This window comes from Rattus norvegicus, chromosome 7 (genome assembly GCF_036323735.1).
Source record: "Rattus norvegicus strain BN/NHsdMcwi chromosome 7, GRCr8, whole genome shotgun sequence".
NCBI classification, from domain to species: domain Eukaryota; kingdom Metazoa; phylum Chordata; class Mammalia; order Rodentia; family Muridae; genus Rattus; species Rattus norvegicus.
In genome coordinates, this window is record NC_086025.1 from 44,267,832 (window position 1) to 44,283,005 (window position 15,174).

The 15,174-nt window shown below is 37.8% G+C and overlaps 1 protein-coding gene across 5 annotated transcripts in view; it reads right to left on the minus strand.

Moving 5' to 3' along the window:
• Acss3 (acyl-CoA synthetase short-chain family member 3) overlaps window positions 1-15,174 on the minus strand; it is a 208,983-nt gene that overhangs the window by 140,107 nt on the left and 53,702 nt on the right. For all 5 annotated transcript variants that reach the window (NM_001414941.1, XM_039079107.2, XM_006241303.5 and 2 more), the window contains exons 3-4: window positions 5,777-5,965; window positions 1,587-1,721 (exon numbers count right to left, since the gene is read on the minus strand). In NM_001414941.1, the coding sequence (NP_001401870.1) occupies window positions 1,587-1,721; window positions 5,777-5,965 (324 nt within the window). The remainder of the gene's footprint in view (window positions 1-1,586; window positions 1,722-5,776; window positions 5,966-15,174) is intronic.

Here is a 15,174-nt window from a genome sequence, read left to right on the forward strand (position 1 = left end):
GAGAATGGGCAAAGGGTGTGTGTGTGTGTGTGTGTGTGTGTGTGTGTGTGTGTAACAGTCATGTGGATTAAGGAGCTAAAACAATTCTTTGGAAATAAGAGACTCATATTAAAATGTTAATAAAGAGACTGATTATCGAAACACAATGTGGGGGGGCAAAGAAATAGCATATATCTTGCTGTTCAAAAGTTATCAAACCAGAGTTTCAACACTACTCTGTCACTTAGCTAGACTGCGGGTATTTCATGACTCTTGTTTCTTCTGCAGTAGAATGGAACCAGTTATAAAACCCAGCCCATTGAGCTGCGAGAACTAAATGAGCAAAGGCACTTGGGAGCACTTAACCTTGCTCCCAGGTTAATGTAAGACCGTCACAAAGCCTAAGGGAATTCATATCTGCAGAAAACTATTAAGGACTCAAATAAACACTTCTGTGACCATTTTTCTGCCATTCCCAGCCCTTCCCTTGCCTAAACTCTGCTGAGTTGCTGACTCTGTGTTCCTTGACTTAAATGGCAGCAAAATTCCCTTTAAAAATATATATGCTTGAAAGAGACTTAGCATTCTTCTCTGGGAGAGTAAGGACATTAAATTCATGGAGTGAAGCAGTTCATGCGCCAAGACACTGAAGCTCGACGAGAGAATTTAATGTGGCAGTGATTCCTATCATGGGCTCATCAAAATGACACAGTCTTAGCAGACTAGTCTCACGGCTTGTCAATTAAAAACCTTCTGCTGTAAAGATCTCAAGAGGTCTACCAAAGGGCACACGGATGTTTGTGATTTTGTAATTTATCTTTGGCAAAGAGAATAATACTTTGCTTTAAAAAAAAATAACAACGTAACTTAGTCCTTTTGGATGTAGCTAGGGAATTGACCATGGATAGATACAATGTGAGCATCGGGTCAAGGTTACAAGGGATACTTTCACTTCTATGATTTTTCATCCTCCGTGGATTATAGAACAATTTATGTTCTATAATTAATGTGTAGAATGGGCAAATTTTAATTTTCCGAGGATAATCTATCCCTGGCTGAAAAAAAAACTTCCTTAATTACTAAAAGATATTTTTCATGTAAACCAATCAGACCTTTCTAACAGGTCATGCAGTGGAAGGTTTAAGAACACACCCTGTGCAAGTGCTTGAGGCCAGAACAGGAATGCTAGGTAGGATACTTCATCTTAACATACAATGATTCTTGTTGCTCATAGGAGGAACAACACTCTAACTCACACAGTGGTTCCTCGAATATAAATCCTACTAGAATCTTGAAAAAGATATCCACATTATCTTGAAAGTAAAGTAAATAGTTAGTTCCTATCTATACTAGTATTATCATAAAACTTAACATAATAAGTGACTGCCCAGGAGAACAAACATTAATTTCACTTGTATTTGTATGCCTTGATATTAGTTATTTTCACCTAGTTTTCCACACACACCATCTTTTTTTCCCTCCCATAATTGCAATTGTATTCAGGATATTTAATAGTTTATGACTCAACTGTAGTTTTCAAAAGTATAAAACTAAAATTATCTTTTGGCACAATATGCCAGGAAAAAGATATGAAAGTTTCAGCTTACCATATTTGGACGGTTGTAAATGAGGAGTCTGTCTGGTTTGTGTTGTCCTATTCTGAGAGCTTCTTCTAGAAGGGGCATGTACTCTACCTTCCTCCCAGGCTCAATGCCGAATGATGCTGTAACAACCACCTTAGGCTAAAATGGAAAGAAGAAAAAGAGGAAAGCTTTAACCATGGTAGTGAAGGAAATCACACAATAATTCAGTCAGCTTAATGTTTTGAAAGAAATGGTTGGTTTCTACTTGCTATTTAACAAATGGACTAAAAACCAACAAGTCCTTTTTTTTGTAAATGTTTATAAGCCTAACCACTTATACATAAACCTCACATGTTCACATTTGTACATTCAATGATATGTAGGACTCATAAATGTGATCTATATGAAATACCTTCCAGAGTATTCATTAAGCCAAGTAAATCACCTGGCACTAAGTAAAATGCTCTGTTATGTGTATATACACACAATTGTATACATACATACACACCCTAATGTACCCACATGCATGCACAGACACACACACAGACATGCACACATACATGCGCACGTGCACACACACGCGCGCGCGCGCGCACACACACACACACAGAGGAAGGCCAGGAAGAGGTAGACACACATACAGAGGAGAATCAGGGAGAGGTAGAGAGGCAGAGAAAGAGAGGGTGGAGGAAAGGGAGAGTGAAGGGGAGGGGGTAACTGGAGGAGAACGGGGGGATGGAGGGAGGAGGGAGAGAGGGGTAGAGCTATAAGAGCATTATCTCCTAAATACTATAAAGCAGGCAATCTAAAACTTAAGAGATTTTACAGATTTCTTTCCTCGTTCTTAACATATAATTGTGCTAGCACATATTATAGTTTTATATTGTTATAATAATTATTGTTTTGTTACTACTATTATAGGACAGGGCCTGGAACTCACTTCATAGAGCAGGATGCCCTCAAACTCATGGAGCTCTGTCTGCCTTTGCTTCCTGAGTGCTAGGATTACTGGGGTGTGCCACGATACATGCCTTAGATTATTTTTCTAAAAGGGGCTGCCAAATAACTTGTCTAGATTTCACGACTTCAGGACTTCCTCCTGTCAGTAAGGAACACTCATTTACATATTTTAACTGTAATAGAAAGGTATCCCTGGAATGTGTGTTACTCTTTCTTTAGAGCATGCTGGGTATGTCTCAAATATGGAACTGCAGTCCACACACATATTCTTTTACCTCCTAACACAGTAACCACTCCAATTAAACATTTGCATGTCAAATACCTTTGTGTCTCTTAGTCTTTTTTTTTTTTTTTTTTCGGAGCTGGGGACCGAACCCAGGGCCTTGCGCATGCTAGGCAAGCGCTCTACCACTGAGCTAAATCCCCAACCCCCGTGTCTCTTAGTCTTAATCGAGTGCTTACTCCACCAACAGCAACCTTGAATGTAAGCCAAATTTTTCAATTTGTATAGAAGCAAGTACATCCTTATTTTTGTTAGTGTATTGTTCCAAGACACGCTACCACTTAATAAATAATCAGGAAACGGATAGTCACTCTACCGTATTGCATCTGTTCTTGAAGTCTGACTTCTGGTTACAATATAGGTCATTTAGGAAAAATTTAGACTATTTCAAATACACACTCATACAGTCAATGTTGCATTTTGAATGTCACTTAATATTTATGGAGCTGAAGTTCACTGTAGTTACAAAACTTGCCTCAGGTGGTGGAGTCAGAGAGAGCTGATTCTACCTGACTTCAATCTCAGTATAGTAAAGTAAACTGACGTTCCTATTTTTTTGAAAAAGCAAGGAGGTAGAAAATAGAAACAAGTCTTGTTTCATTTTATTAAATTGGAATTATCCATATTTTAATTTAGTTCACATTATCTTTAATATTTGTGAGCATAGCACTTGGTGGCTTTTTCTAAGATTAGAATTTGGAACAAATGAAAGTCAACTATACAATGAATTAAAGAACACATGTGAACTTATGACATGCAAACAATTAACGTAAGTCAAAATTAGATTCTTTCTCTGGAAATAACCCTTTTCCCTTTTCTAGTATCAGTGTTTATCAGGTTGTATGGTGTTTGGACTGATTTCTCAGAATACATGCTTTTCATGTTGATCAATCAAAGTAACATTTTTTTATCCTACTGTTTAAATCATAATATGAAAACAGGTATTTCATCTCATGAATTTATTTCAATTTGACATGATAAATGGCTTTGCATATAGTAGCATACACTGCACCCTAAATCCATAGTGAGGTCAATTATGCACGTGTGTGTCTTGTTAATGAAACTCCTCCAATGATATAGCACAGACTTTTTATTTTTGAATATTAATTTTCCTATATGTTGTGAAAGTTTTCATTAAAGCGAGTAATACATTGAATGCGTTTGTCAAGATGGTGTTCAGGATTTCAGTTTCCCTAAACAGAAATTAGAGCCTCCTCAATTTTTTCCCTTCTATTTACGAGCCCTCTAATTCCTTTAGGGTAGTTTTATTGTTGATGGTGCTGTTTGTTTCCTTGCTTGCTGGTGAGCCTTAACATGCTACATTTTTTAAAAGAAGAAAAAGCAAACAACAAAACACAACAAACCCAGGTACTTAATTCACAAAATTATTTCCCAGTTCTAATACCTGATTGCTTTCCAGATGAAGCAGATATGCTGCAGTCTTACACCATGCCTGCCTTGCAATGTCTAATACACTAACTCTTAGTCAACCCAGGAATGTCTCATTTGGGGCTTGTGGAAATGTAAGGTAAGCCGTCTCCTCCTTCCCTCCTTGATCTTCCTGCCACCATTTCCTCCACACATTCACAAATGTTTTGCAAATAGGATGTGTACCAAGGATCCTTGCTCAAGCTTTCCTCGCTACAAGGCTGTCTCCTAAAATACAACACTTGCCTACTTAAAACATTTCACTGTTTTTTTTCTGTAAGCTCAGTGGAATCTGAGTTAGGGGGCTCTCTCCCTACTTAACACACTAATGTGCATGATCTCTCCAAATTACTCTTCTTCCTTCTTGCCTCTAGATGATGGTTGGTATCATTTGGGTGTCTCATTGTCTCATTCTGATCAACCAGGGATCACAGCCAAGATTCCACTCAAATACTTCTATTTTCCAGGAATTCTTCTTCAGCTGCACAACAAAAAGACTATGTCCTTACCGCTCAATGAAAAGCCTATGCTATTTTTTGTCAAGTTTTGCTGTGACACAGATATCTTCATCCCTCTCTGTGGCTCCATTGGTGCTACACTAGCAGCTGAATGGCCACACCGGAAACAAGGTGACAGTATAGAAATCCTAAAATATTTACTGTGTGACAGCTTACAGAAAACTGTGCGGTAACAACGGCTAAATTCATGAAATGAAGAGCCTTTTTTTTTCAGTCATGTAAACCATAAATTGTATAGTAGATGATTTTAAACCTCTAGAATCTTTCACAATAGGTTTAAGAAATTTGTTATTTTAGTTCCCAGATTTTATCACATGACAGCATGTTCCCTCTAAAGCCTCTAGCTACATGTCAATCTCTATAATAACCATGTATTGCCCACTTCTAAGAAATATCTAGACTTTATCACCTGTTTCTCTCAGGTGTCTTAGACATTTCAGTACATACAAGATAACACGTAAGGTACATGCTTCATCTCCTATTTTCTATTCCTCTAAGCACCTAGCAGGATGTATTTGATATGGCACTAAAAATTAGTGCATGGTGAATAGATAAATACAAAAAAGGAAGAAAGAAAGGAAGGAAAAAGGAAGAAAAAGTAAAGAAGAAAGAAAAAAGGAAAGAAAGGAAGGAAGAAAAGAGAAAGGAAAAACAAAGAAGGAAGAAAAGAAAGAGAGAAAAAAGAAAGAAAGAAAGAAAGAAAGAGAAAGAAGGAAAGAAAGAAAAAGAAAGAAAGAAGGAGAGAAAGAAAGAAGGAAAGAAAGAAAGAAAGAGAGAGAAAGAGAAGGAAAGGAAGAAAGGAAGAAAGGAAGAAAGAAACAAAGAAACAAAAGAAGAAAGAAAGAGAGAGAGAGAGAGAGAGAGAGAGAGAGAGAGAGAAAGAGGCAGGCAGGTAGACAGACAGACTAAGTTTGAGTATTGCATTTTAAAGTAAGACCAAATAGCAAAGTAACACTTAAATAAGTCCTCCACTAAGTGGTATGCTATGGGCAGCTGAATGACTTGACCCTGAAGAAAGCACTTACCTTCACATGATCAATGCGTGTACTTAATTCCTTGGATGCAAACCCGCCGAATATGAGACTGTGAATTGCGCCTATCCTCGCACATGCCAACATGGCGTATATTGCTTGTGGGATCATGGGCATGTAGATGACCACAGTATCACCTTTCTTGACACCTTGCTTGACCAAGACACCAGCCAGCTTAGAGACCTGTTATGAAAATCATTAGAGTTGTATTATTTCACTAAATGGGACGCTGAGGGAGTAAGTCTAGAAGGCGGCCATCTCCTTTGTGGCAAACGAAAGGGGCTCGGAGAATGTATTTGACAATGAAGATAGTGGTTGAGACCTGGTAACGATAGTGCCTCTTCGATGTAAATGATTGCGTATGAAGGTTTATCATCACTGAGTCAGAAAACCCATGTCTTCCATTTGCTTGCTCTTCGAATTTACTAAGCAACTTATCATGCCTGACTTGATATTTATGTCGAGATTTGTTTTTCCTTATAGAACTTATATTCTAAGTAGTCTGTTAAGCAGAAGGGAAAATAAGAGAGCTGTGCTGGGTTCACTATGAAAATAAAGGCATTGGGAAAGAAAACATAGCTACATACGTAAACTCAGCCAGAGCAGATTTTACTACACTGCTTTTTCCATTTACAGGCTGGGCAACTGAGGTTCAGAGGTAGCACACACCTAACCAGACATCGTGTAGCTAGTAAATGAAGTTATCAGGCTTGCTGGCCTCTTCTTGGCTTTTTTAATAACTCAGGCCAATTTTTTCTATACTTTTATACTATCTGTTTATGTAAAATAATTACAGAGTAATTTCCTTTTGGACCAAGTACACGAGCCTCTTTACACGTTTAGCATGTGTTTTGGGATCAATTAAAAGAGTGTCTTTCCTTTTAAAATGCATTTCTTTTTTTTTTGCAATTTCTAGTAAAAATATACCAAAACAGCTCATAAGCACATGTGTAATTTACTTCAAGAAAACTTTCCACGCCCAATAACAGCAGGCTGTGTGCCCGGACTTCAGTGTAAGTCCAGGTTTCTGTCCCTTAAAAACTGTTCTTACACTTAAAAGTGTTTCTACCATAATAGGAACAGTGTCTACTCTCCCTTCCCCCATGTCTTTCTCCCTACTTTCTCCCTTACTCTCCATTAGATGATAGATCAGATCTGTAAATAAGACACCACCCTCTTAGTATTTAATTTTAGCAGAATGGAAACTTGTAATTAAATATAAGTGCACATGCTTTGTTCAAAGATCATCAGTCTTCTGAGAGACACAGGAGTAGCTGCCAATGGGACAATGAGTAGAAACATCCCTAAGGAAGCCACATTTTAGAAAAGACACATAGAAGGCCAAGAATAATAAGTAGATATCTATAATTATGCTATTTAAGACAGAGAGAGCCTGAGCAGGTCACAGTTGAGGTCCCTGAAGGGCCCAGTGGGCAACCACAAGGATTATGGCTTTTTAAAAAATGGCTGTTCAAAAAAATGAGCAGAGGAGGCCTGTGAGAAGGAACTGGGACATACCGCTCAGAGCGTTTCTCATTACTTCTCTCTACCTCTTTTCTGATGAGTTCAGACAACTCTGAATTCTCACCATGTTTCCCTACTGTAAAGGGCTCTGATAAAAGAGAAAGGGGATGACTAGCCTGGACCCCTGCGGATTTCAGAGTCTGGACAACCACCTAAAGATCAGACACAGGCTGGACCTAGGCCTCCATGCTTATATGTGGCAGATATGCAGCTTGACCTTCCTGGGTTATCACAAAAGCTCGTGCCTGTACATGGGCTGCCTTGGGCTCAGTGGGAGAGGAAGCCCCTAGCCTCCCAGAGGCTTAAAGTGCAAGTGTGAGGGAGATACTCAGGGAAGCCCCCACCATTTACAGGAGAAGGGAAGGAGGCATGGGGGAAGGACTGTGGGAGGTGAGGCAGTGAGCTTGATGTATATATAGTGAATAAGTCAAACATATTTTAATTAAATTTAAAATGAGAGAGGGGGGAACAAACAAACAAAACCAAAGAGTGTTTCTTTTTCCCCAGTACTACAAATCTCGTAACGGAGTGCTATCCAGCAGAAAGTTATATGAAAAATACAAAAGTAAATACATACTCCAAACTTAGATTCCATATAAGTCCCAGAAATGGAAGTAAACACTAGGGAGTTGTAGCCAAACCTTTCTGCATGTAATCATTAAGTAATAGCATGGCATTGCCCAGTATAGCATTTAGAGGAGAACGCTGGGTGAGACTGCCTCTTTACAAGTTAACATTGACATTTGAAGAATGTCTGCTATTAAAATATTCTTCAAATAAAAGCCGATCTAGGGATGACGTAGTGAAGTGTGTATTTTAGTCTCACGAATGGCTGAAAGATGTCCACCATGTTTCTGTCTGCTGAAAGGAATGAAATCAAGAGACTTGAGAGCTTACTTTTAAGAACCTAGATCTCATAGAGATAAGTGACTAGCCTGATGTGAAATCACAATGAATTTAAGTTGGAATTGTATCAGATGTATTAGCAAATAAGCAATGGATTAAATTTTTTAGGCTTCATATTTGCTCTCCTTTGAGCATAGGCTGCTGAGCCCTTTAGAGTAATTTGTTCTCCTATGGTGATGTGAAGTGGCCGATGTTTATTGATTTTATTTGTATTTACATCTTAAATTGTCATGTAATACGTTTTGATCCTATTCTTCTTCCTCCCCTAACTCTTATCACTTCTGGTCTTCACACCAGATCCTCCCAGCTTCATTTCTTTCTCTTTCTTAAATCTCAAAAGAAAACAAGTATACCGAAGGCAGAGAATTATTTTGTGTTGGCCAACTATTCCTGAGAATGAGGTCTACCCCAGAGTGTCGTTGATGTATCCAGTCTCACTCCATTGATTTTCCCTTTCCCAACAATTATTAATTAAAATTATATATACATATATATATATATATATATATATCTTTACCCTAGGCTCATATGTATTCTCATATTCTTGATCATATGGAGTAGTTCTTATACCTAATAAAGAGTGGTTAGTAATTCCTATAATATTTGTGCCACTATTGTATGTGGGCATATCCTGTAGGCAGGTCAGTATTATCGTTTCTATAGCATTTCTTCTGGTAGCATATATATGTTACTTTTGAACATTAAATGTTAGTAGGGGTAGAGGTTATTGTTGAACACCAACTCAATATATTTATGTTTGATAAAGTATCAGTAGGGTCTTACCATTAGGTTGGAGATGGTAATCAACAACATTATCAATAGCCTGAGAGTTGGAAGGCAGTGATTTATATGGCTAGCTGCGTGTAAGAATGATTTAGTTCTACATTTATTACTCTGCACAATAGTCAACTCCAAATGCATCAGGGACTTCAAAGTGAGATGCCTGAATAAGACGGAAAGGAAACTACTGAATAGAACTGAATTTGAGGACACATAAAAGGACTTTTTGAACTTTAATACCTAGTAATGAAGGAATTATACATTATATATGCAATTATAGGTTATATTATATATATATGTATTATGTATATAACCAACAATTAATAAATGGATTCTCATAGAGATAAAAATAGAAAGTTTATGAACATCAAAAGACACCTTCATTCAGGAAAAGTCAGTCTCCAGAACAGAGAAAAATTTTTATAGATTACATATCTGACAGAGGGTTAATATCTAGAAAATATTAAGAAATCAAAAACTGAATATCAAAAAACCAATTACCCAATCAAAAATAGAATATAAAACCAAACAGTGAGTTTTCAAAATAGGAAGCACAAATACTAAGAAACACTTCAAGACACATTTAACCCCCTTAGTCAGCACGGGAAGGAAGATTAAAACTCTCATCCCAGTCAGAATAACCAAGACCAACAAAACAAAGGCTAAAGTGACAGCCTTTGTTCATTGCTGGCGGGAGTACAGAGCAGCATGAAATCAGTGTGAAGGATCTTCAAACAGCTGAAAACTGTTCTACTGCAAGATCCAGCTAGGCTACGCTTGGACATATACTGAAAGATATATTACCACAGAGACACTCGCTCATGTAAGTCCATTACTGCTCTGTTCATAATAGCCAGAAAATGAAAATAGCCTAAACGCCCATCCGCTGATGAACAGATAATGCAAATTTGGGACATTTACACAATGAAACCTTACTCAGTTGTTAAGAAAAATGAAATTTGCAGGTAAATGGAGCTAGGAAAAAAAAATCATCCTCAGTGAGGTAACCCAGATTCCACAAGACAGACACTGTTTGTTTCCTCTGATACGTGGCTATTTTCTTTTAAGCTTTAAATACGTGCTTCATTTCGAATATCTAGAGACGTTAGGTAGACCACAAGGGACCAGTGTGGAGAGGGTATTAGAATATAGTTTTTATTATAAAGGGATAAGAATGGAAGGGATTAAAGATGCAGGGGCTGGAAGGGCAGGATAAAGTAGTTCTAAAGGCTTTTCATCCCCCTGCTTATAAAAACTCTATTTTCCTTTTTCCTTATTTTTCTTTACTCAAGAGTCTTCGGAGCTGTTCATGACCGCCCACAGGTAGTTCCGTCCCACTGAGTGGTCTGTGCAATAGGAGCTCCTGTTCAGTCCTCAGTGCCTAGCTGGCCATGCCTGTGTCCAGTGCAAACTGTTGGGTAGGTATGAAGGGCATGTGTGCACACACTCACACCAGTCTGCTGCCTTTGGCTGCGAGCATCATAGGAACTAATGCAGTCTCTTCACCCTCACAGTCCCCCTTGGATAGAACTTTCTCAGCAGCACCTTGCTTTCCTTCTCAGTCTCTTCCACATGAGGCATATTTTCTCATAGAAACTCATGGGAGATAACGTTGTAGAACTACATGGGCCAACAACCACCACCTCGCACCCACTGGATGAGCCCCTTGTGGTTTCCTGGAGTAGCAGTGACACATGGCATGAAGGAGAGTCTAGCAGAAAAATGTTGGGCAGAAACGCAAGAGGACTGTGTGGTCAGGCCTAGGATCAGTCACCACTAGAAGCTGTGGCTTTCTGAAGGCTGCTTGAATTTGGTTAGTAAACATCCCAGGCATGAAGCTGCCAGCAAGTAGAGTGGCTCTCGTGGCAGCAGTAAACCTCGGCACAGCTCTCTGACCAGTGTTTGTGAAGATCAGCAGGCTTCTGAACAGCAAGAATGGCTTGACCTTGAACAATATCTTCTCCCCTGTTCTCTTCAGATTTGCAACCTAGATATCACTTTTACTTTGTAGATGTAATGCTTTGTCTAGAAGTCAAAGTTGGTGCCATGTAAGTGGGTTTCTGTGGCAAGGAATTTGGGGACATCCTCTTCCTTCATCTACAGGATATCAAGGGCTCCAGAGATTGTGTGAGCTTCCCTTTAATTCATAATGGTGACACAGAACAATAGCATTTTATCCTGTCCTTGGTCAGTGACAAAAGGCTAAAAGGCTGAAAAATGATGTAAATCTACTAATGGTGAAGCTTCCTAAAATTAGTAGGAAGAAATTTTTAACAAATTTAAATGGCATTTCCATATAATTGAGGAGACAGGCCAAAGTAGAAATATATGCTATCAAATAAGATGCCTAGCACACTTTTTTTTGAGTTCGGACAGATCTTTTAAGAGTTGAGGTTTCAGATGAGAAAATGAGGTCATTATAGACATCACCATTGGTTGGAATAAAAGTAGTCCTTATGGGATATAAGTTGGCTCTTGTGAGAGCAGACTGATAAAAAAAAGAAATCATCCAAGCTATGAGTCTCTCCTATTTCCTGTCCACTATGTGATCTTTTCTCTCTCGCGTTGTTCTGTATAAGCTACCCTGATTCAAATAAGTTGTGATAGACAAAAATAGGTGCACTAGGGAGCCTGGTGATTTCTCTGAAAAGTAGGAAGGCCTCATAAAACCAGGCCTGTGCTCTAAAGGATACCAATCAACTGATGATCATCTGAGCTATATACTTACTATTCCTGAGGGAATTTAATATAAATATTATATATGATAATTTAAATTTAAAATACTTTCTGCAAAAACCTGAGTATGTATGTTGTATGTATATGTATATACACACACATACTGGGATCTGGGATCTTACACCATAGTCTCACAGCTGTAAAAGAGATGTGATAGATAACAATAATGGATATTTCTGTTAACTTCCTACTTCACCTATCTATTATATGTGCTTAGCTACTCCAAGGACCTATGCTGAACACCACTGCTTTGATTGACATCCCATGAAATTAAGCGGCAACGGTACTGTGCAACCACTAGATGGAGTATGTTTGACCTTCCTGTTGCCTTTCATTTGATACTATGCTAACAATAGAATTGGTACAAGACAGATGTTTACACGAAAAACATACAGATGTTTCTTTTTAAATAGTTTACAAAATCAAGTGTCTCTCTAACTTTTTCATTGTAATTTGAAAGTTTAAGTAGGTTGCTAACGGAAAAAATTTCTGAGAAGAAATATTGATAGTGACGCTTCTAACAAATAGCTTATGAAAACATAATGATAGTTCATAACGATAAAAGTATATATTGATTTGATTCATGTTACTTTATAATATATAATTTACTATTTCTTAATAAAAATTATGTCTAGAGCCAATTTTTAAGGAAGCTCCAGTACAGAGCACCCAGTAACCTTGTCTCAAATGCAAATAAAATTATTTGAAAGACGTGTGTAAGCCACAGAGTGTAAACAATCAGGAAACAATCAGGTCATCTAAGAGCTCATAAGGGCACACACAGCATGGTGCTATTGCAATTTCAATACCAAAAGTACGCCAGCGCTATTCCACATTCAGAGTTTTGAAGTGTTCATAAACATCAAATTAAAAAAAAGAAATTTATCGAAAGGAGAGTAAGCATATTATTCTATCCAATGGTGTTTTTTTCACCGTGACACAAAGCAGGGTCATCTGGGAAGAGAGGACCTCACTTGAGGGGTGCATCTATTAGGTTGGCCTGTGGACTTGTTCCTCAGGCATTTACTTTATTGATCATTGAGATGGGAGGTACCAGCCCACTGTGGATGGTTTCACCCTTCGGCAGCTGGTCCTCCTCATTAAATAAGCAAGCTGAGTAAGTCGTGGGGAGCAAGCCAATAAGCAGCACTCCTCCACAGTCTATTTCAGTGTGTGGCCCTGAGTTCCTGCTTTGAAGTCCTGTCTTGACTTCACACAATGACGGAGGACAACCTAACAAGCCAAATAAAACCTTTCCTCTCCATGTTGCTTTGGACGAGAGTGTTTTATCACAGCTATGGACAAGCAATCTTATACAAAAATCGATGACAAAAGTACAAGTTAATAAATAATAAATGAAGAAACATATTACTACCTCTGGGGATGAAGACTCACTGGTAAGTGGATATTAGCCCAAAAGCTTGGAATACCTAAGAAAATTCATAGATCCTATGAAGCTCAAGAAGAAGGAAGACCGAAACATGGGTGCTTCATTCCCTCTTAGGAGAGAAAACAAAATACCCACAGGAGGAAATACAGGGACAAAGAGTGAAGCAGGGACTGAGGAAAAGGTCATTCAGAAACTGTCCCACCTGGGGATCCATCCCATGTGCAGTCACCAAACTCAGTCACAACTGATAATGCCAAGAAGTGCTTGCTGACTGGAGCCAGGTATGGTATTCCCTGAGAGGCTCTGCCAGAGCATTAATGGTACAGGTGAGGATTCGTGCAGCTAACCCTGGGACTGAACAAGGGGACTCAATGGAGGTGTTTTTAAAAGAGACTGAAGGAGCTGAAGTGTAACTCCATAAGAACAATCTCAACCAACCAGGCCCAACCAGAGCTACCAGGGACTAAACCACCAATCAATTCCATGGAGGGACCCATGACTCCAGCTGCATATGCAGTAGAGGATGGCATTGTCCAGCATCAATAGGAGGAAAAGCCCTTGGTCCTGTGAAGGCTCATTTCCCCAATGTAGGGTAATGCCAGGGTGTTGAGGTGATAGTGGGTGGGTGGGAGTGGGAGCATCCTCATAGAAGCAGGGGGAGGGGAGAGAGTATAGGAGAGGGGGATAGGGGATAACATTTGAAATGTAAATACATAAAATATCCAAGAAAAATAATTTTAAAAAAAGATATTCTGGATATAATATGTAATTAGTGAAAATGCCTATGCTTTATTTTAGATCATATATTGATCGTTGATTGTGCATCCCTGCACAACAGGGAATGCATCCCCAAGTGCAGATTCTTCATGATTGATTTTCATTAGGCCATGTATCAACTGAGTATCCAGGTAAATATCTATGAACACTCACTATTTAAAAACTATTTAATATCTGAAATTAAGACAAAACTGTCTAATATTTCAACCATGTGCATTTGTCCTTATTCTGTAAGCTTCTAGAAAAGTCATTTTTGAAGATAGTGGGAATGTTCTAAATTCAACATTAAAATGATTTTCAAGCAAATATGATACTGCACATTATTAGATAAGTTTTAAGATAGGTCTCCTATTTTACAACAGCAAGAATGGACATGTTATTAAACAAAGAAAAATAACAATTTCCTAACAGTATCATATCATATATATTCAAGAATGATGTTTACTGTTATTTTTCTAAAGCAGAAAACAATGAATATTTAATATTTAAGAATGATACTGCTTGATTTCAGAAGATTTTTTGGAAGAAAACTTGTAAAATATTACACTTAAAACAGTTATATAATTCTTTGAAACATTTAGTGTAATATTTCTTCTTATAAAATAATTTTCTCCAGTGAAGAAGTAAATATCATCACTGATGATATTTTTCTCATTTGCGCTTTCTTTTCATGTGAGTTTCTATCAATATTTAGCCATTTTAATAGTATGTATTTGCAGGCAGTGTAATTAAGGATCATTCAATTCATTTGATTCAAGCTTGAAATAACTTCAATTTCAATAATCTGTGTGCTTTCAACACATTTCAACTAATGTGAATTCCATATTATATTTCACAGAAAATTAGTTCAGTCTCATATTTATGTGCTTACAATCTGGGAATGTGATACATTTTTCTATTTCTTTAATATGCACATGTTGAAACCTACACGTATGCCATTAGAATATATCACACTTGGAAAATAATACCTTGTTAATTTTAAAACAGTACTGTTATGTAACAGACCATTACTGATAGAGAAAATAATTCAACACTAAAGAGAAATCCAGTGTCTCAGGAGTGAAAGGTAATTTATGCCTCTCATATATACAACATGACTACAGTGCATGGAACGAAAAAAAAGGGAAATGCACAAAGAATAGGTCCTTGGCTTCCTCTGCTTTATAAACCGTTTGACATCACTGAAGTGAAGGTGTTAATAATTTGAGAATTATAACTTTCTCTCACTTTTACTCACATGACAATGTGTGACAAATCACTAGCCCCCATTGTCTGTGTC